This window comes from Rhinolophus sinicus, linkage group LG11 (assembly GCF_036562045.2).
Source record: "Rhinolophus sinicus isolate RSC01 linkage group LG11, ASM3656204v1, whole genome shotgun sequence".
Lineage (NCBI taxonomy): Eukaryota > Metazoa > Chordata > Mammalia > Chiroptera > Rhinolophidae > Rhinolophus > Rhinolophus sinicus.
In genome coordinates this window covers 66892340-66914498 of record NC_133760.1, presented here as the reverse complement: position 1 = coordinate 66914498, position 22159 = coordinate 66892340, and the positions used below count along the sequence as shown (strand labels likewise).

General features: G+C 40.8%; 1 protein-coding gene across 6 annotated transcripts in view; it reads left to right on the top strand.

Moving 5' to 3' along the window:
• The window catches only part of AHCYL2 (adenosylhomocysteinase like 2), a 135817-nt gene that overhangs the window by 67133 nt on the left and 46525 nt on the right, over nt 1-22159 (top strand). For 2 of the 6 annotated variants that reach the window (XM_019751477.2, XM_019751456.2), the window contains exon 1: nt 16637-17038. The exons of 2 other annotated variants lie outside the window; for them this stretch is intronic. In XM_019751477.2, coding sequence (XP_019607036.1) covers nt 16982-17038 — 57 coding nt within the window. In that variant the 5' untranslated portion in view covers nt 16637-16981. Of the gene's footprint in view, nt 1-16636; nt 17039-21958; nt 22113-22159 lie in introns of those variants that run through there. 2 more of the 6 variants (XM_019751485.2, XM_019751466.2) reach the window with 2 other exon arrangements.

Below are 22159 nucleotides of genomic sequence, written 5' to 3'. Positions count from 1 at the left end.
GGTTGGACATAAACAAGGGCCAGATCATGAGGAAAGGACTAGTCAAGTCTTGAAGAACGTGAGCGGGAATGGACTCCAGAGCACAAGGTGAGATCCTTACTTCAGTGAAAGGGAAGGAGGAGAAGCTGGGGCAAATGAGGTAGGTCTTGTGCTTGGAATGTGAGAATTTATATCAGCTATTTTCCTGTTTTCTTAGATTCTCGTTTTTCTCTATAAGGTAAGGCTGTCATCTGACAGGGTAGAAGAAGTTTGAGGGGACAAACATGAAACACTTTTCCTGAAGGGGACAAAGGAACTCGATAAGATGACTGAGGCATTGTTGGTGCTCATTTGAAGTCTGAGAAGGTGAATTTAAAGTAAAACCAGTCAGCTTGCTCACGTGGTTTTTCTCTTGCAAAATTGAGCTGCTCGGACCCCAACATGGACAAGCTAGATTGGTAGGGGTCAATAGAATTGAGGTTTTACCTGGCAGAAATGATGAAGGAAGAGAGAGAATGTGTGAAGATATTAATGAGAGTCATTTTCAAGATGGACCAGGAACTCTAGGCTAGAAAAGGGGGGAAGTGAAGCTAGGAAGGGGTTGATGAATTGTGATAAAATGATGGGTCAATGGACAAAGGACACAGAATTTTGTGAGTTGGGGCTACTTCTCCAAATGAAGTGGTGGGATAGGAGGAACTGGTCATGGGGCAACTTTGAGGTTTCTGAAATGGAAGTCCATTTCAGGAGGAGGAGGATGTCCGTGCGTAATATGATGAGTTCAGTTTTGGAGAGGCTATGTTTGAGGAACCCATGGGTGTATAAGTGGAGGTGTCCAATAGGCATTTGGATGTAGAGATCTGAGAGACCTGAGCTATACATAGACATGTAGGAGTTACCAGCACTTTGATGATAACTGAAAGGTGCTGGACGAAGAGATTATCAGAGGGAATTTATGGGATGAGAGAAGGGGAGGATGTGTGGTCTCCTTTTTCAGGACCAGAGTGGTTGTGGTGGTGGTTGGTGTTCTGTTTTTTCCTTCAGTATTCTGCCTCCTTTTCCAAATAAGCCCTAGGCAATACAACATGGAATAGTGGTAAGAGCAGAATTTAAGTCCTGGCTTTGCCACTTCCTGCTGTATGCCTTGAGCAGGTAAACTTAGGAGCCCCAATTTTCTCATCTGTTCAGAATAGCTGTATTGAGAGAATGAGAAGACAAGCCACAGGCTGGGAGAAAATATTTGCAAAAGATATATCTGATAAAGAACTGTTATTCAAATATACTTTCAAAAGAACTTTAAAAATTCAACAATAAGAAAACAACCCAATTAAAAAATGTGCAAAAGACTTTAACAGACACCTCACCAAAGAAGATACACAGATGTCAAATTAGCATTTAAAAAGATGTTCCACATCATATGTCATCAGGGAGATGCAAATTAAAACAGTGAGACACCACCACACACCTATCAGAATGGCCAAAATCCAGAACACCGACACCACCAAATGCTGGTGAGGATGTGGAGCAACAGGAACCCTCCTTCATTGCCAGCGGGAGAGCAACATGGGACGACCACTTTGGAAGACAGTTTGGCAGTTTATTAAAAAGCTAAACATACTGTTGCCATACAATCCAGCAGTCGTGCTTGTTGGTATTTATCCAAATGAGTTGAAAATTTATATCTACACACAGATGTTTATAACAGCTTTACTCATCATTGGCAAAACTTGGAAGCGCCCAAGATGTCCTTCAGTAAGCGAATGGATAAATAAACTACAGTACATCTAGACAATGGAATATTACTCAGCACTAAGAAGAAATGAGCTATCAAGTCATGATAAAGCACGGAAGAACTTAAATCCATATTATTATACGAAGTAAAACAAGCCAATCTGAAAAGGCTACATACTATATCATTCCCGCGCTATGACTGTCTGTAAAAGGCAAAGCGAGGGAGACAGTGGAAAGATCAGTGTTTGCCAGGGAAGGGGTGGCGGGTTTAGAAGAGATGAATAGGCAGCGTGCAGAGGATTTCAGGGCAGTGAAATTATCCAGTGTGGTAGTATAATGGTGGTGGGTACATGTCTTGATACATTTGCCAAATCCATAGAAGTCACAGCCCCAAGAGTGAACCCTAATGTAAACTATAGACTTAGGGTGATCACAGCATGTCCGTGTAGGTTCATCCATCGTAACAAATGGACCCCCCTGGTGCAGGGTGCTGATAGTGGGGGAGGCTGTGTGTATTAGGGGGCAGGGGATCTATGAGAACTGTCTGTAGTTTCCGCTCAATTTTACTGTGAAACTCCTCTAAAAAAATAAAGTCCATTAAAAAAAAAACACCCAGTTATAATAAGAAACTGCATGGAGATAGGTCAAACAACTCAGAGCTACTGGTCTAAACTTGAAATTACTGAGCTAATAGTCTAGGATTTGTAGGTCTTTGTTTTCAGTTGTTTGCTGTTGCTGAATGGGAGGGTTTTGCTTCCCTTCCTCCCCTTCACCGCCTCTGTCAAGGTTTTTACAGTGATAGTGAACAATTACAATCCTTGGAAAGATATCATTATAGCCTAATAATGTATAAATATAAATGTCTAGATTTTTATACTGTGTGTGTGTGTGGGGGGGAGAAATGATGAAGAAAACACCCAACTCCAATAATTAAAAGAAATGTATTTCACTAAAGCTAAGGACTATTTGAATCTCCCTTCAGTTGTATTTTTTACCTTGTTTACTTTTACACCCAAGTAGGGCCTCCCTCCTCCTTGGGCTCCAAAACAATTTGTGAAAGGATGGGAAAGTTATTGGGTTATACCCATGTATACAAAAGAGCCTGTAAAACTAAGGTGCAATAATTGGCCAGCTTCTGGCTGGTGGATACTCTCCCCTCATTTCTTATTGCATGCAGATTTTTAATTAATTTTGTTTTTTTGAGGGGGGGAATGGCAAAAGTCATTTTTTCCAAAAAAGAGACCAATACTTCTTCTGGACATTTATACTATAGATGTCCTCAAACATGTGAAATATCATATATAGAAGAATATTCATTACAGCATTATCCTGGTGATTTACAAATAGCATAAGATAGGAAGCAATCTAAATGTCCATTGGTAGGGGAATGGTGAAATAAATATTGGTACATCTATAAAATAGAATAATGTGCAGAAGTTAAAAAGATGAGGAGTCCTATACATACTGATATGGAACAATCTTCAAGGTAATGTTGGGAGGGGAAGGTGTATAACTATGTATAATATGCTGTTATTTGTGTAGAAAAAGAAACAAAGAATAACCACACACATGTGTGGTTGTGTGTGTACTTTTATGCAAAAGATATCTCCAGAAGAAGGCACAGTAGGAGAATTTCCCTCTAGAGAGGGTAATCAGGCGTGGAAGGAAAGGGGTTAGAGAGAGAGACTTAACTTTTTACAATATACTCTATGTTTCTTGAACTTTGTGCCACAAACCTTTATACCTAGTTAAAAACAAATAAAAAAGTAAAATCCAGATCTTATAGGTTTGTCCTGAGGATTAAATGACTCATGTACACACAGTTGGCCCTCCGTATCCACAGGTTCCACATCTGTGGATTTAACCAACCCTGGATCGAAAATATTTGGAAAAAATAACTAATTTCAGAGAGTGGGAAGTAACTGAAGAAAACAAAGTAAGGTAACAGGTTCAGAGTATTGGGGGCAGAGCCAGATAGGGTGATCGGGGAAAGGCCTTGCAGAGGTGACATTTGAGCTGAGACGCGAAGGATGAACTCCTTGGATTGTGTGTCACACTTTTATACCTCAGCTCTACCCACTCAGAATCTTGATTGCGTTCTTGACCATTCCTTCAGGTTACCTTAGAATGGTAATTGCTAGATTTAGTTTGCATTATACATACATTCCGTATTTATTTGTGTTCAGCTATAGCTCTTCTGCTTTCCCTCCCTTTCTCCACAAGAGTGAGCTCATGAGCTGACGGTTTTGAATCTAGTGACACTCTTCCTTATCTGCCTATGTTTTAATTTGATATATCGGGTTTTATAAGCAAAGCACTACCTCCCTAGACATTCCTCTTGGGTATCTGTGCTGTTCATTTCTTCATTACACTCTCTCAGTAAGTAATAAGTTTGAAGCAAACTTCATCATAAGCGTGAAGGGAAGGATATGTTAGTCACCATAATAGACGATTTAGGAATTCTAAACAGTAGTCAGTTCAGAGATTTCCCAAATACTATTGACTGAAGAGAATCTAGTCTCCCAAAGCTAGGCTGCACCTGGAAAAAAGGTCATGCTCTCTTTTTGCCATGTGCTCAGTAACACAATGATGACCTTCAAATGACTCTTCTGAGAGCTAACCTATTTTATTATCCCACCATTAAGAATATCCTTGATACTTTTGGTGACTACTTTCAGGAATTGGCCTTCTGTTGTACTTGGTTAGTGAGAGTAGAAAAAAATCAGTTTCTGGAGTTGAAGGGCCTCCCTGGACAGATGGGTCAGAGTACACTTTCTGTTAAGAGACTGGGTTTCCTGGATTCCACATTGAGGTGTGAAACTAGTAGATAAGGAGGTTAGTCAAGTTGTTGATCATCAGAATAAAGAGCCAGTTCTCTTCCAAGATTTCTTTGTTGTATAACTTCCATGGCAATGATCTCTTTCTGAATGCTCAGGCTCTCTATTGTCTTCTTGACAGTAAAGGAAAAAAAGAAAGAAAAGCATAGCAGCTCAGAATCAGGTCTCAAGCTTTATTAGATCTCTGGGCTTTCCGATTGCATTGATTGCATTGTTTGTTTCTTTGTAGGTTGGGGATTCCGACACAGAAGGGTCACGTAGATTTTTCTCTCTCTCCATGTCAGTTACCTATCTGAATCAGAACTAAAGGAGATCCTTATTATTTTTAGAAGAACAACAGGCCCCTTTACTGTCTACTAATTATTTCAACAACATTTGTAACTCCTAAGTAGACTGTACCTCTAATCCTAAAAGTGTATCTTTCTGTTCTATTTAGTTTTTCATCTGTGGTTTTCTGAAGAATTCAGGATGACTGTCATTTAAGTGGTGATTTGGGGGTCACTTCATCTTTGTGTTAAGTTAGTCTTCAAGTTGTGTGACACATTTTAAGGAGCTCATCTTGTTTCTTTCGAAAATATTCAACTCCTTTATAAATGATTAGTAACTTAACTGGCACCATAATACTATTCAAAAATATTCTGTTTCATAAGACAAAATAAGGTCAATTATCATCAACTACAAATCTGAAGGAAATACAGATTTCATTATATTTTCATTTTATCTTTACAAATTTTCTCAAATTATTTGGGATAGAGTCTTCTCTTCCACGAGTCAGAGAACTCTGGTAATGTTAGTTTCATCTTTTTCAGTATCTTTAGCTATAGATGGTACAGCTATAGGTTGAAAAAAATGTCTTCTAATCTTTTTAAAAGCAAACAATTCATCCTTAATATAAAATATATTATAAATTTTCTTTATTTTAGAATATTATTATTAAAAAATTCGTATTTCCTTCCTCCACACAGCCTTTCCTTTGTGAACCCCCAGACCTCCCTCTGGCCTCCCAGCACCCCTTGCAGCAGTAGTTCTCAAAGTGTGCTCCGAGGACTCCTGGGGGTCCCTGAGACTTTTTCATAGGATCCGTGAGGTCAAAGCTATTTCATAATAATATTAACATATTATTTGCCTTTTCCATTGTGTTGACATTTGTGCTAATGGTATATAAGCGATGATGGATAAAACTGTCAGCGCCTTACCATGAATTTGAGGGCGTGGCACCAGACTATTAGTTTTCATTGCTGTGTATTTGCAGTTAAATTTTTTCCAGTTTCACTTAAGAATATCCTTGATGAAGTAATTAAATTTATTAATTTTATTAAGTATCAACCTTAGAGTACAATTTTTTTAATGAAATGGGAAGTACAGTTGGTACAGTTGACCCTTGAATAACACGGTTAATAACATTTTCTTTAGCTCCCTTTAAAATAAGAATACAGTATGCAATACACATAACATGCAAAATGTGTGTTAATCGACTGTTTGTTATTGTTAAGGCTTCTAGTCAACAGTGGGCTATTAGTAGTTGAGTTTTGGGGGAGTCAGAATTATATGTGGATTTGTGACTGTGTGGGGTTCAGCACCCCAATCAAGGGTCACCTGTACACCTAAAGCGCTTCCTGCTGCATGCTGAAAGTATGGTGGTTGTCTTGAGGGTAAGCACTCATGATTTTGAGTTGCAAACTAAACTAGCCTCTTCTTTTTTATGGAACACCACTTTTGTTTGCAAGAACAACTGACAGACAAATCATAGGTATTCAGACTTGAGCACTTGGCAGACATTTTCTTAAAAATGAACAAAGTGAACTGATCACTTCAAGGAAGATGAACAATGTTTGTTATCAATGATAAAATTCAAACTTTCAAATGAAAATTAGAATTTTGGAAACTCTCAAGCTGCCTCCAATGCAGACCTCTTATTTGAGCTGCAGACCCTCATATGTACCTACTTTCCGTGTCCACATAAATGTTTTATAGAAGTTCCACACTTAACATGTCCACAGTGAAACTTCTGATTTCTCCTATAGAACTATCTCTTTCACCCACGCAAGGTCCTTTCATAGGTAAATCACCTTCAATCCAGTTCAAACTAGAATTGGAAGTCATTCTTTATTTCTTTTTTCTCACCTTCTACATCCAATTTATGAGCAAGTCTTATGAGTTCTGCCTTTGAAATAGCTCCAGTCTGTCTGCTTTTCTCCATCTTCACTGCTGTCTGCTAACGCCGGTTACCGTGGTCTTTCACTTGATCTACTGCCCCAGCTTTCTAGTTGATTTTCCTTCTTGCCTGTCCATAATCCAGCAGCAAATGTAAATATAAATTGTTTTGGTCACTCCCTTGCTTGACATCCACTAGAATAAAATCCAAAATTTTTATCTTGGCTTATAAAACCCTTCATATTGGGGCCCTCACCTGTCTTTGCAGCTTCATTCTTCCTTTCAGTCACTAAATTCTTACCACACTCACTGTCTTTCGTTCCTTAAACATGCCAAGGTCTTACACTGGAGTCTTTGCAATGACTATTTCCTTCCTTTCGTATAGCAAGTTTTCTCTCGTCCTTCTGGTCCTCGCTCAAGTGTTATTACCTTAAAAATGCCTTCCTTGATCATTCTATTGAAGGTAGTTTCTTTCTTTTGTACTTTACCTTCTTGGTCATTTTCTTTATAAGTGCTTACCATAAATTTATTCTATTTGTTTACTTATTTTTTTGTCTCTCCCTTTTTAGAAAAAGTAAGCAAATAATTTTAGATACGTTGACTTGGACATGCCTGTGGGAACAACTAGAGTAAAACTGTCTAATAGGTCATTGTCTATTTAGAACTGAAGCTCAAAGAGGTGTTAGATGGAGTTTTGGAAGTTAGCTGCACATTGATAGTAAACGTGGATATGGGAAAAGAGACTGTTTTGAGTGAAGAGGAAACAGAGATTAGAACCTTCAAGATCTCCTACATTTAAAGAACCAGAAATGAAAACAAAACTAAACAAATCAAAAACGCTACAAAGGAAACCGAGAAGGAAGGTTATCTTGGAGATCAAAGAAAAGATGGGTATGATGTCAGGAAAGCCAAGGGAAGAGAGTCTTGTAAGGAAAATGTATCAACAGTGTCAAAGTCCTGAGAGGTAAAGTAAGCTGAGAAGCCTCCCTTCGATTTAGCAACAAGGAAACCGTGACCTTGGCACAAAGAGTTTCAGTGGGTTGGCAGTAGCTAGACTAGTAGATTGAGGAATGAATGGAAAGTAAAGAATTGGGGATATGGTGAGTTTAGAAAGTCAAGGACGTTCTCTCTGAATTAAGTACAGAGAACAATAGTAGCTGAAAGAGGAAGGTGGAAATTTATTTTGGGGATGGAAGAAACTTGAACATACTGAGTGCTGATGGGGAGAAGTTAGTAGAGGGTGAAGGTTGAAGAAACTTGAGTGGGAGGGGCTAACTGATAGAGAACAGTCCCCTTAGAAAGTGACAGAGAACCTGATCCAGAGCACTGGTTGGGATTAGAGATGGCGTATTAGTCTGCTCAGGCCGCCATAACAAAATACCACAGAATGGGGGGCTTAAATCGCACAAATGTATCTTCTGACAGTTCTGGAGGCTAGAAGTCCAGATCAAAGACTATCAGGGTTTGTTTCTGGTGAGGCTTCTCTCTCTGGTGTATGAGATGGTTACCTTCTCCCTGTGTCCTCCTTGTTTTTCTTCTGTGTGCTTTCTGGTATCTCTTTCTCTTCTTATAAGGAAGATAAGCCCATGAGATTAGGACTCCATCCTTACTGACCTCATTAGCTTTCGTTTCTTTCCAGTGGGCCCTGCTGCCAAGTACAGTCACATTGGGAGTTAGGGCTTCAGCAGATGAATTTTGGGGGATACAATTTAGTCCATAACAGATGGGAAAAGAGAATCCTCTTCCGTTAAAACAGGAGGGAGATAAGAGAAGATAAGTGTGGACAAGTTTGTAGGCTTTGGTGTCAAGTTGAAAAATTTTTTTTTCCATCTAATGGTTTTCGTTTTCTCTGTGAAATAGGAGTGTAAGCAATGTCCCGAGAGTAAGGGATAGATGTTGTAGCTGTTTATTTGGGAAGAGGAGAGAATATTTGACAGCTGAAGTGGAAATGGGAAGAAAGGACTGAGTAGGGGAACATGGCAGAATGACTAGGCTGTATTGACCTATCTGTGTGCCTGGGCTGTTTTCAGCAGCCGGCAGCCCAAGCGTAGCCATGGCTGTTGGGTAGTCTTGCATGTCTGAATATGGCCTCTTTTAAACCTTCATCGTGTAAGACTGTCTCTTGCAACCAGGTGTAGACTTCTCTTAAGACTGCACTGTTAGCACTGCTTTAAGAAGAATGAGTTCTCTTCCACTTGCTTTGGAACCGCTGGACTTGGCAGAAGAGTTTGACTAGAGCATCTTGATCCTGTAGAGAACAGCCCTTAGAATTAACATTGAGGTGATTTATGGACCTCAGGAGGTATTCACAGCATCTGCAGGCAACAGTTAGCTCATAACCTTTAAAATCAGAGCAAACTTGCTTTGGAATCATCCCGAGCAAGTGAACACAACAGCACAGCCAATCCCCGTTATTCTTGGATTCTGTATTTGTGAATTTGCCAACTCGCTAAAATGTATTTGTAACCCCAAAATCAATACTCATGGTCCTCTCCTTGGTCACTCATGGACATGTACAGAGCGGCAAAATTTTGAGTCACCTGCCATGTATGTTCCCAGCTGAGGTCAAACAAGACGGGGCTCTGCCTTCCTGTGTCCTTCTCATAGTCTACTTAGTGCCGCGTTTTTTTGTACTTTTGTGTTTTTTCTTTGGAGATTTCACTGTTTAAAATGTTCCCTCAGACGTCGTGCTGAAGTGCTATCTAGTGTTCCTGAGCACAAAAAAAGGCTGTGATGTGCTTTATAGAGAAAATGTGTGTTAGATAAGCTTATTCAGCCATGAGTTATTCGGTGCCTAAAATGCAAAAAGTCCAACACTACTAAGTACTAACAAGGATATAAAGCAACTGGAACACAATATTCTGCCAAGAGCAGTATAAATTAGTACGAATACTTTGGAAAATGGCTTGACATTATCTACCTAACTGAATGTATATCCTCCAACTCAGCAGTCCCACGCCTAGATACATATCCAACAGAAATATTTTCATATGAGCACGACATATACAAGGATGTTCAGAGTGAATGTTTTTATGGCTCCCAAAGTGAAAACAATTTTCAAAAGGAGGGTGTATTTAATAACTTATGAATATTCATGCAATGGGATGCTTTCCGGAAATAAAAATAAATGAACTACTGCTAAATGTAGCAAACTTGGATAACTCTTAGAAACACATTGAGTTGGAAAAAAAAAACAGGCACTCAAGGGTGCATCTTTTATGCTATCTATCTCAGGTTCGAAAATGGGCAAAACAGACCAGTGGTGATAGGAATCAAGATAGGGATTATTTTTAAGGAGGAGTGAGGGTAATAACTAAGAGGGGCCCTGAGGGAAGGCTGTCGGTGCTGCTGACGTGCTGTTTCCTTATCTGGGCAGATGGTTACATACGTGTGTTGACTTTTGAAATTTTATCAAACTGTAACTTTTTGATTGGTGTACTTTTTTTTTGTAGGTAAGTGATGCTTCCATAAAAAGTTTATTTGAAAAAAAAAAGAATGTAGTGAGAAGTCCACATTCTATATTTATTTAATGGCATTATGCTTCATTATTTTACTCTACTCCCATCCCATCCCATTCTCCTCCCCCCCCCACACACACACACACACTGTGATAAAATGAGGGCCCTGAATGCAAATTCCTTCTCACTCTTATTCTGCTTGTTTTCAAGTTTAAAAAGAAGTTTCCAAGGTTAGGCTTGACCTCTCTTCAAGGACGGTTTTAGCTAACTGTGCAGCAAACGGAACTCTGACCTCAGTGGAGCTCTACTAGCTGTGTCAGGAAAATTGAGGATTTAAGTCCACACTCCACTCCCAGATTCTAGAGAACTTCACAGGGAGTGGAAAAGGCGCCTGCGCTAGTGTACTGTCGTCTCTGCATTGCTTAATTGTTTACTTGAAACATAGTGATTGGCTTAGTCACTGGCCAGGAGGTACATTTTGCTTTACGAGGCATAATTTTGTGAATACTAACGTTTCAGTTAATGGTTTTCTTAGTTCTTACTCCTGCCTGATTCCCTTTTCCTTCCTTTTACCCTTCAGTTGCCTTTCTGTCCTGTATTTTATTCACTTTGGACTTTACTCTGAGCGAGCTATTCTTTGATGAAGTCATTTTTTCATTTAGCTCATATTTGTTGGTTGTTTACTATGTACCAGGCACTTGGAGTACAGAAATAAGACACATCATCTCTGCCCTCAAATTGCTTGCAGTTCTAGTGTGGAAACAGACAAATGATCAATTACAGTGTCAACGCTGATATGTGTTGTGATTGCGATCAGTCTGGGGGATTACTCAGTAACTCACAGAACTGATTCTTAACCTAGACCAGGAGCTGGAGCTGTGTACTTAAGGAAGTTACAGCTAAGCTAAATTTTGAAAGGTGTGTGTGTGTGTGTGTGTGTGTGTGTGTGTGTGTGTGTGTGTGTAATTCAGAGAGCAGCGGCTTAGGAGATATGCAGAAGCAAAGTCATGAAGGGTCATGCTAGGAGGTTAGATTTTATTTTGAAGATGGTGGGGAGCTATTGAGGCATTAGGAGCAAGAAAGTGAGGTGATCAGATTTGAAAATGGTTGTGCTGATGATAATCACATATAAATAAGTTAATTTAATGAATCAAAGTAGTCTTTTACGGGGATGGAATGATCTAGGCCTTTGTCAAAGTGTCATCCTGGTGGTATTGACATCATCTGAGAGCTGTTAAAAATGTAGAATCTTCGGACCTATTCCAGACTTACTAAATCAGAATCAGCATTTTAACAAGAGCTCCAAATAAATTGTAGGCACGTTCAAGTTTAATAAGCACTGATTTAGATGGATATGATGATGGTTAGGCTTTAGACATCTGGTATGAAGAAGAAAGGACAGATTACAAGAGGTATAATAGAGCACATGTTCTTTCTATTTGCAACAGTCTTCTCAATCCCCCTCACAAGTACACACCAGGTACACCCCTACGCCCTCGTCTTTTACCTTTCAGCTTGAATGGAGCTTCTCTGATGCTACACTCCCAATACACGTGATTGGTACCCTTGCCATATGCTCCCAGGGCACCCTGTACTTAGGTTATCATTTTCCACACTTTTATTGTAATTACTTATTTAATTGCCTGTCTTTCTCCCTAGACGCTAAGCTCCATGAGGTCTGGCACTGTCTTTCTATGCTGCCTGGTACCTGGTAGGCACCCGATAAATATTTGTGGTTTGATTGGATGAATTCATCATGTATAAGAAGAGAAGATGGACTTGTGTGTGTTGGGGGATGTACATGTTATATTTATTAATAATAATACTACATTTTAAATAGCCCTAACAAGGTCCAGACACTGTTCTAAGTGCTTTATATGTATGAATTTATTTGATCCTCTCAGCAATCCTATCAGGGTAGATATTCTTTTTTTTTTTAAATTAAAGTTTATTGGGGTGACAATTATTAGTAAAGTTACATAGATTTCAGGCATACAATTCTGTATTACATCATCTATAAATCCCATTGTGTGTTCACCACCCAAAGTCAGTTCTCATTCCATCACCATATATTTGAAAGGTAGATATTCTTAATATCTTCATTTTACAGATGAGAAAACTGAGGCACGGGGAGGATAAGTAATTTGCTTAAGGTTACATAATAAGTGGTGAGTCAAGATTCACACTAGACAGTCTGTTACTACTCTGCTATGTCTTGTTTTGGACAAAGTAGCTTCTTGGCACTATGCTAAGTGCTTTCTATGTATTTATATGTATTATTCTTTACAACATCAATGTGAGGAAGGTATTATTATCTTGTTTTACAGATGAGGATGCAAAGTGTCAAAAAGTTGTATAGCTTACTTTAAAGATACACAGCTAGTAAGTGATGGAGTATGTAAAACCCAAGACTATCCAACTCGAAAGCCTGTAGACTTTACCAGTATCGATGGTGTGTCCACGTGGAGTCTAAAATACCCGGGGAATGTGAATCTTAAAATCACTGAGGAACCGACACGTAGGATGCCTGCCATTTAGGTTGTGGGGTAGGGAGAGGACTGAACAATTCCAGTTGCTCTGGTAGCCTTGGCTTTTCAGGTTTGAAGGGGCAGGGAGATCTGAGGCCCAGCAATCCCAGGCAGCCTCATAACTGACCAGCTGGACCTTTGAACTCAGGTCGTTAGGAACCTTCGCCTCTACAATAAGCTGTCACTTTGGTGACTAAGGAGTTGTTATTACTTTTTCTTATGGCCTCAGAGAAACCAGATGGATTCGAAATACTGAATGTCAGAACTGGAAGGAACCAGTTTGAACCTTCTCCGGTCCACTCTTACCCACTTCCCCTCATTTTATAATAAGGAAACCGAAGAAGAGAGTAATTAGGTGACTTGCCAAAGTCTAATAAAAGCATTAGCGGCAAGCCAGGAATAGAGGATGGGGCCACAGTCGTCTGCTCTTTGCCCTGTGCCTTATGGCTCTGGAGGTTGAGGAGTGATCACTTCTCATGTAAAACTGTTCTGCCATTGTAGTTACTTCCTCACCACTGCCTGGTTCTTCTTGACTTTGCCCCCTGGAAATATTAACTGCTTCTCCTTTTCCCTCCAGCTCCAAGGGTATAGTCTCTCTGGCAAGTCTGGCTGGCACATAGAACTTCAGATTGTTCTTGGAGTGAAAATGGGAGGCTTTCGGGCTGTGTACACATTGCTCAATTTTTGTAAAGTGGAAGACTGCTGGAATGGGTGCAGTTTGTGTAGCTGTTTTTGAAGTTGCCAGTTCCTCACCTAAATGTTCAGGGTGATTATTATAAACAATCACGTGCAGTGGCCTCACTCCTGGCTACAGGTGTATCTTCTAAGGCACATTATGGCAAAATGAAATTAGATTGGAAACACGTTTATAACTAGTGCTTATACCTATATCTATGCCTCATACAGTCCTGCTCAGTGAATAGACCTTCAGTTCTAGAATAGCTACTGTTGTTATTTTTGTTGCAGAAAGGTGAAGACTGCACAGCGTTGCAGCTAAGAGCTGCCCTTTTGTTTTGTCACAGAAAGGTGTAGGGAGGCTGCAGTTTTCAAATGAAATCTATTTTAGTTAAAACCTACACTAAGAAACAAAAGTGCTACAACTAAAATGACATTTACTTTACTAATAGTTTGCCAAAGTGATATATTTGACTTATGCTTATTTTCCTATTCCCAATCCTAGTTTCTTTAAAGTTATTTTTCTTCTGTGTTTTAACACTACCTTGGAGGCAGTCATCTTCCATTTATTTATAAATGATTACGTAGAAAACAACAACAGGAGCACCAATAATCTAGTAATTTGCTGATCACCGAGATATTTTAAGGGTTGAGCTCCCCTCTAGCAATAAAACAATCTTTTGGTCTTGATTTATTCCTAAAAATCTTCATTATGATTCAGATACTAATGGATTATAGTTAACGCAGATCAAGCCATGGAAAGTAGATTATATATTCCTACAGAGATAATATCATAATTAAGGATTAAAACCCTTGTAAGGACCCACTACAGATAAGTTATGGCTGTGGTCAATAATATAACTATATATAACCTGCATGTATAAAATAATTTGTTCCAAATCCTACAAAATGGACATAAATATATTAAATACATTGATGATGCCAGTTACCCCCAGAGCGCTAGAAGGTTTACGTATGTACGACATACAGGATTTGATTTCTGAAGCCCTCACTGTGTGCCAGGCTCTGCAGGCAGGTCGAAGCTGGCCAAGCCGCTGAAGAGCCTCAGTCTAACCGGGGTGACACGTGTACACAGCTGCTAGAATATGAGGAAGGGTGAAAATAGTGATGTGACCAAAGAACAATATCAGAGGAAAGGAAGATTCCTTTTTTAGGTCAGATTCCGTGGCAGGACTAGCATTTGAGTTGAACCTTGAAGAATTTGAGTAATTGAAGATGATGGACGTGACGGCAGAATGAATGCCATTTCAGTTGGAGAAAGTGGCCTGAGCAAAGGCATTGAGGTGGGAGAGGACACAGCATAATAATGACAGAGTAAGAGCTCCCATTTCTTCAGTGCTTGGTGTATGTACACTTTTTAAGTCCTTGCATCAGTCCTGTGAGATGGATATTATTGCTTACACTGTACAGATTCGAAATCTGGAGGGATAGAGAGGTTAAGTGGCAGACCAAGGATTCTAATTCAGGTCTGTTGTATTCCAAAACCGGTGCTCTTGGCTGCCATTCAGGAAATAGCAGGTAACACAGCTCACCTGGGGATAGAGTCTATGTAGGGATAGGTAGTGGAAGAGGCTCCTGGAAAGGGTTTGTAGAGGGTTTGTAGGAGGCAGTGAAAACGGACATGGAGGGATAGATGCGAGGCTTGGTGAGAGGCTCAAAAATAATTGGCAATTGATTGTTCTGGGGACTAGGGAAGAGGGAGAAATCAAAGAGGACTGGGATTTTATATCTGATTGAGGGAACAGATAGAAAGTGAGGAAAAGAAACTTGTTTGGAGGGTGGGGGGGGAAGGAAAGATGGAGCAGTCATGTTGATTTTAGATATGTTGTATTTAAAACACAGGTGAACGATACCACTGGAAATTTAGGCAGTGCATGTAACTTGCATTGTATTAAGTTTGGATTGAAAGGAAGACTGGAGGTTGCTGGGAGCTAAGGCTTTATTAAAATTGACACCCTGACCGCAGAGGTCCTCATCACTCCTGCATTTCACCAACTTTCTGTATCTTATCATTCAAATTGCATCACTCTATACATAGCTCCTCTGTGACCACAGCTTCTTTCACTTCCACCTCCGCTGTTCCCTCTTCTTATTGCATCAGTGATCTCTAATCCTTTGACACCTCTGCATTCACCTGGTCCAGCAGTCCCCTTCTGTTTTCACTTGCCTTTCCTTCTAGTCTAGACCTCCAGGTTAGTCATTTGAATTCTGTCCTCTCTGGTATCTTACGTACCTCTTCCTTTAGACATTACCTTCCTCTCCTCCGTTCCACGTTCTCTTAACCAGTAAAGGCTCTAAAGGGCAATGAACCCATAATCCTAATTAAAATATTATGCTTATCAGCTCCAGAGAAATTGTCCTCTGCAAGGGGAATTGACACCGTAAAGAGTCCTTGGTCCTTGAAGGGGACCAAACAAAGCAGGCATATCTTGTTGGGCTTCCTTTGTGCCTGACATCTTTGGTACTGCTACTGGAATGAACTAAGAAGGTAAAATAGGTTAGGTCACATTTTTTTTCTAGTTTTGCCTTATTTCCAAACTTCTGAAGTTGCTGCAGAGAGGAGGGAACTGGTGTGGCGACATAACAAGGAAACTGTTTCTGAGGTCCCTTAAGGTGACAGTGTATAGGGCTACTGTATTGGCATCCTGTTTCTTCCTGAAACCAGACCTGAGAGCAAAAACCGACGTTGGATAGAGACTTTGAGGCAGCAGTAATCTTAATTGGAAACCCTGGCTCCCTCTAAACCTACACTGTGGTAGCTCCTGACTAGCCCCAGGGAAGCAACTAATTTACGGTCGGCACCTCGGTTGTATTTGTAGATGCCTCTGAGGGAAGGCCTTACACTTTCATGTAAATAGCACAGGAAGCCAGCAGAGGGAGTTGTGGTCCCAGAACTTTCTTCAGAACTTCAAATAAATTCTGATTTTGTAAGAGATCTTCCTTGGCTCCATCCGAATCTCTCGTACAATAAACATTTAACTTGAGATATGCCTGAGTTTGGAGCCAGACCCCTGGGGTGAGCAGATGGGGAGCTTCTACGTAGCTGTTTAAACTTGAAAGCCGTAAGGAACTCTTGATTTCAGGGAAACGCCTATTTACTGTACTGATTCAAACCAAGCAGCTCTTGAGCAATGGGAGTGCCTTCTTGACCTCGATCCTTATTGATTTTGGTATCAGCACCTCCAGTGACGTGTCCGTAGGGGCGGGAGAAACGTAACAAGTGCCTTATACACAGGGAAAGAGAGGAAGCCTGACTCTTGCTGCAGAAAGTCCCCTCTGGGGAGGCAGGGTAGAGTGGGCAGCATTAAACGGGGAGGGCCCTGCAGGAAGTTCAGGGCCTGGGTACAGAGCCTGCGTCAGCTCTGATTTTGAATCAGAAGCAGAAGCTTTGAAGCTGGCCAGGAGGGGACTTGTTAGGCAGTTGACGGATGATCTTGATTTGAATAGGAAGTCGCAGGAAAAGGGGGTGCAGCGTCTGCAGACATAGTGAACTTCTGAGCCGCTAGGCTTGGTTCTGCTTTTGGGCACTCAGAAAAGCCTAGCATTTCCAAACCAGCTTTCCTTTTGCTTCAGGACATATATCCCCCACGCCTGCACTATGGAGAAGTGGGACGGTAATGAGGGCACCTCAGCTTTTCACATGCCTGAGTGGATGGTGAGTTCTTTGGTTGCTTTGCTTTTCATTGTTTCTCGATAATGAGGCCAACACGTTTGACAGGTGATAGGGACACCTGTGAGACGTTCCCTCCAAGACCTGTGGCTGGGAACAAATGTATTAGTCTAAGTGCTGATTGGTTCCTCTGTCCGGGGTCGCCCCTGTTCCTTAGTTACGAGCGAAGCTGGGGAAGGTGTGAGAGCTGCCTGGCCACGGTCAGCTTCTTGCCTGGTTGTCTGTGCTGGGCTGCAGCCTACTGCTGCTGGTACACTGCATGGGTTGCGTTATCCTATAATTGCCTTGCATGCTATTTTCAAGCTTATGCTTAGTTTGTTTCTCATGGAGATAAAGTAAAAAGAATACAGGCAGACCTCGCTCGATTATGCTTCACAGATGTTGCATTTTTACAAACTGAAGGCGAGACCCTCCACCAGCAAAAAAAGATTAGGACACGCTTTATAGTGCTACTCACTTTATCGCGGGGGTCTGGAACCCAACCTGCAATATCTCTGAGGTGTGTTTGTAGTGAGGGGAAGAAAACCCAGAACTTGTAGAAATGGTGCTCCCTCAAGTCTCTGGAAAGATTTAAGACATTTCTCCCCAACCTGCCCTTTTTCCCCCTCCTCCAGTCAAAACATTTCCCCAAATACTCTTTATATGTATATTTCTAAAAGGCAGGAATTATAGCTCCTTTGGTACCAGTCTTCAAAATACCATATTTGCCTGATAAATATTTTTAATATAATGACAAGAACATATTTGTTGATAAGAACTAACACCTAAAGCCTAATATTTTAGATCCAGTTTCTACTTTTGGTTTAAAAACAGCCACCATTCTTATGTTCTTAACTGTCTGGTTTCTTCTAGGTTTAGTCTGATTTCTTACAGTCTATACCAGCTTGTGTTTTATACGTGTATTTCCTTATGGAAAACTGGTTAGACAAGGTATAACATATTCCAAGTTCTTTTCAGTGTCTGTGGAATTATGGACATAAAGAAATAACCATCAGTAATGAGACTGAACATACAGTAGGCCTAACAAAAGCCCAGCCGAGGAGCCCACATTTCAACTCTCATTGTTCCCACTATTTATTATTTTTGTTGAAGTTGTTGAGGTTGTTCTCCGTGTTGTGTCAGAACCCTGCACTCGGTTTTAACACATTTGATGGAAAGAAATCCTACCTATCCACAGGCTTATTTCAAATAATGTAGTGTTTTGGAATTCATGGAGAGGCTTCATATGATAATTCTAGTTGGGTTTTTGCCTTTGAATCTCTAGCTACTCACTAATAACAAGAAAAGTGAGCAAGAATTCTCGTTTCCTTAGGGGAGGGAGGGACAACATTAAGATACTAAACTTTGGTAATTCTCTACAGGAATATTACAGAAGAATTCCGCAGAACATTAGTGTCAGCTCAGAAGCAATAGAAGTTTTATAGTAACTCCTATTCTCGTAATGGTCCTCACTGGCTTACCTGCTGAGCTCAAGAGGAGCTCCTAGTGAATTTTTACCTACTTACCTTCTTTTTATTTATGGGAACAAGAAAACTGCCCTTAAAAGAGTTAGACTATTGCTTAAGGGATATGACTTAGGACTTCCCAGCTTTTAGAAAACATTCTTTACTAAAGTACAGGTCTGCTGTTTTCGATACGGCATCTCTCTTCTTTAGCAATTTCTTGGCCCTTTTCTCTTAAAAACCAGGAAAATACCTTTGATCAGTAGATTTTTTTAAACAACGAGAAAGACTCGGGAGGGACTTACCTTCAATAATTCACCTTTTTCACCTGCTACCTTTTCCTTGCCAAAGGGTTAACCTCTTGAGGATTTCTTTCAGACACCACATAAGTCATTCATTTCTGACCTGGTTTGGAAGTACTGCATTAGGCTGCCACTGATAGCCACTTAGCCAGCAAAGTGAACCACTGAGCACCCTCTCGTGTGTTGCCTATAGATTTCCAGGCCTTACCTGTGAAATGTTAGAGTGTCTTTTAATCCCCAAGAGGAAACCTTGGAGCCAGCTCCCATGTTGGACGGAAATTTCAATTAAGAAAGCTTTAACAAACGTCTGACTCATGTTCCAGTTTACATATTAATGTAATGAAACTTCCACAGAGACTATCCTTGCTTTCAAAAGAAATATGACAAGGCTCTCAAGCCTTCTTTCGGGGGGACAATTTAGCAGAAAAGGTTCATTATAACAACCTTGCTTTTTGTTAACACTCAACAGCAACAAGGGACTTACCTACCCCTCAGAGAACAGGATTCAGACCAGACAGCAGCTGACATACTCACATCTCTGATTCCCAGCAGGGAAATAAGCCAGGACAAAGTCTGAGGAACCCCAATCTCGAGAATTGACAAGGCAGACCAGTCAACATTCCGTCAGTCACTGGAAAACTTCTGCTGTAGCCTCTGCTCCTCAGCTATTTTCATGTGAAGGATTTTCTTAGCCTTGTTCAGGCAGTTTTATTGCTGAAAGGTTGGGGAACATCTCCTTTTAAAGATGGTTCTTAATATGTTTTTACTTCCCCTGAGAAATCTTTAGTCCCTGACAGTAGGTGAAATACGTCCTCCTATGTTGCCTGGAGGTCAGCACTAACCTTTTAAGTTTCTACATTTAAATATTTCCTCCTCCCACCCAGGCTCTCTGTAGTACTTGGTACTTTTCCGAAGGAAATCTGATTGACACTCTTGAGTTCTCAGCCAGCTGGTTACCCGATTTTCTTTTGGCTGGAAGTAATCCCTTTTATAGGTGAAGAATTTGTTCAAGTAGTTCATTTGACTTGGAAGGGAGCGAGATCTCTCAGAATGCTTGAACCATATCTACTGAGATGTGAGACAGACACCTTCAAGGTATCTGGCAAATGGTGGTAGAGATCAATAGCTTAACTGTAACTCTAGGTCAGGACTGACATTTAAAGCAAGCTACCCATTTGAGAAACTGATGAAAACACTATGGGCCCTCTACCCCCAAAAATATACACATACACAAAATTTTGCATTCTGTTTTGGGGGAGACTAGACATCCATTAACTCTAGATGACCTCTTGACCTAAGAAAAATAGAAATGTCAGTATTGTATGCTCGTGTGTTATATGTAGTCTCCAAAACCCTGTCACCTGCATTATGCTATCTCTCAGCACACATTTGAGATTGGCAAAGTAGGTGTTATTGTTTCCATTTTACAAATGAGAATGACAGATGTTAAGGGCTGGAAATGTTAAGAAATGGAGATAACATAGAGAGAGAGCCTCTGATCATCATCCTTTGTGCACTTGAAAAGCAATGAACTGTTTTCTCTTGGCCTGATGCTCTTAGGGTGAATAGATCTTCTGTCCTCCCCAGGAGTCCTGTATCTCTTAACGCATTAACCATCTACTCGCAACAGCCTTATGTTGTGGAAATCAGAATGAGACCCAGTTCTCTTTATACCTGTGTGTCACCTCACTGTGTTCTCTGACCTTTCAAATAACCTTCTCTTTTCTGCCTGTGAATGGTGCCTCCCTGGTGCAGCCACGGATAGGACCCAATGGTTGGCTAAGGAGAGAGTCAAGAGAATGAGGGCTGTTGTATTCGCGCTCGGAGAAAGTGTTAGAGCGGCGGTTCTCCAAGTGTGGTCCCCAGACCAGCAGAATCAGTGTCCCCTGGAAACTTGTTCGAAATCCAAAATCTTGGGCCCCACCGAGTTTCATTAAGTCAGAAACTCTTGGGGTGGGGGCCCAGCACTGCATTTTAATAAGGCTTCCAGGTGATTTGGAAGCCCCCAAAGTTTGAGAACTGCTTTGTTAGATAAGCGAGTTGTGTGGTAAGGCTCTTCCTGTCAGTCAGAGTAGCCTCACATGTCTTTTGGCTGTAGTCTTTGGTATCGATCTGCCGCCCCTTTTGGAGCAGGTCTAGTGACTGAAGCCATTGGACCAAGGAGTTCCTTTTCACCTGAGCAAGGACAGTGAGAAACCAGCCAAGAGTGTACTAGGGTGAACATCCTTGGTTAGCAGGAGCAGACGTTTAGAGACTCATCAAGCAAGCAGAAAAATACCGGTCTCTGTCATTTTTTTGAAATTATGAGTAAGAGATGAGGGTGATGGTGAACATCAGTATTTGAGTTCAACTAATTTCTGTTTCAATTTTTGATGGTGGCATTGGGCAAAGTTGCCCGTTACAGGGCTGTTAACTTTCAGATCCTTGTGTGATTAGCCATCTCCGAATTGTGGTTTGATCAGAGCCCCGAGGTCATCTGGGATGATAACATTTCTGAGACCCAATCTGATAAGAAAGTCAATGTAAGGGTTAATTTTAAATATATTTGATGTAAAGGTAAATTAAGCAGAACGAAGTGGACCTAATGCCTACTTTTTAAGATTCTTACGGCAAAACCTGTATAAAAGATGCACAATTTAGAATACAGCAATGATTTCCAATCTGACTAACCCCATGACAGAGTATAGGGTAGGGGCTGCCTGAGCACTGGGCACCATTTTTTTTTTTCCTTACCACCTTAATAAATCCCCTCATTGTTTTAGTGGCGCTGTAGTTAATTGTTTTCTAATGAGACTAGGTTAACTAAAATCATCTGACATGGGAAAGGAGGAGGTAAGGTTAGAAAGGAACCTAATTAGCAAGGTAATTATAGCAGGCAAAAAAGTGCACTGGTTATATAAATAAGCTATTGTTATGTGCATGCAAGTTGGGCTTGTCAGGGGACTTGTTAAGGTTTAGAGGTCAGAGGAACCAGGTAATTAGGTGTTTAGGAAAAAAATAAAAGCAAAACAGCCACCAGAATTAGGAATGGCTGATGAGCCACTAACAGAAATGCCTTATTAAATCCAGGGCTCTACCGCTGGAGGGGTTGTTGGAGCTGCTTCAGGGATTCCAGGGAAGGGTAGCACCCCACCCCCCCAACCAAAAAAAAAGCTAGCCGGAACCAGAGCCAACAGAATTGCTGATGCGGAAAGTTTAAAGGCCTAGCCACAAGGGTCCCTGGACCGGAGAGGTGGCAGTGGGGCTGGGAATGTCACTATGCTGAGCAACAAGAAGAAATACATTGTCAATGGCAACTCTGGGATTAAAGCCCAGGTGAGGCTAAGCTCTTATTTACCAGTCTTGCTGTTGCTATAACCATT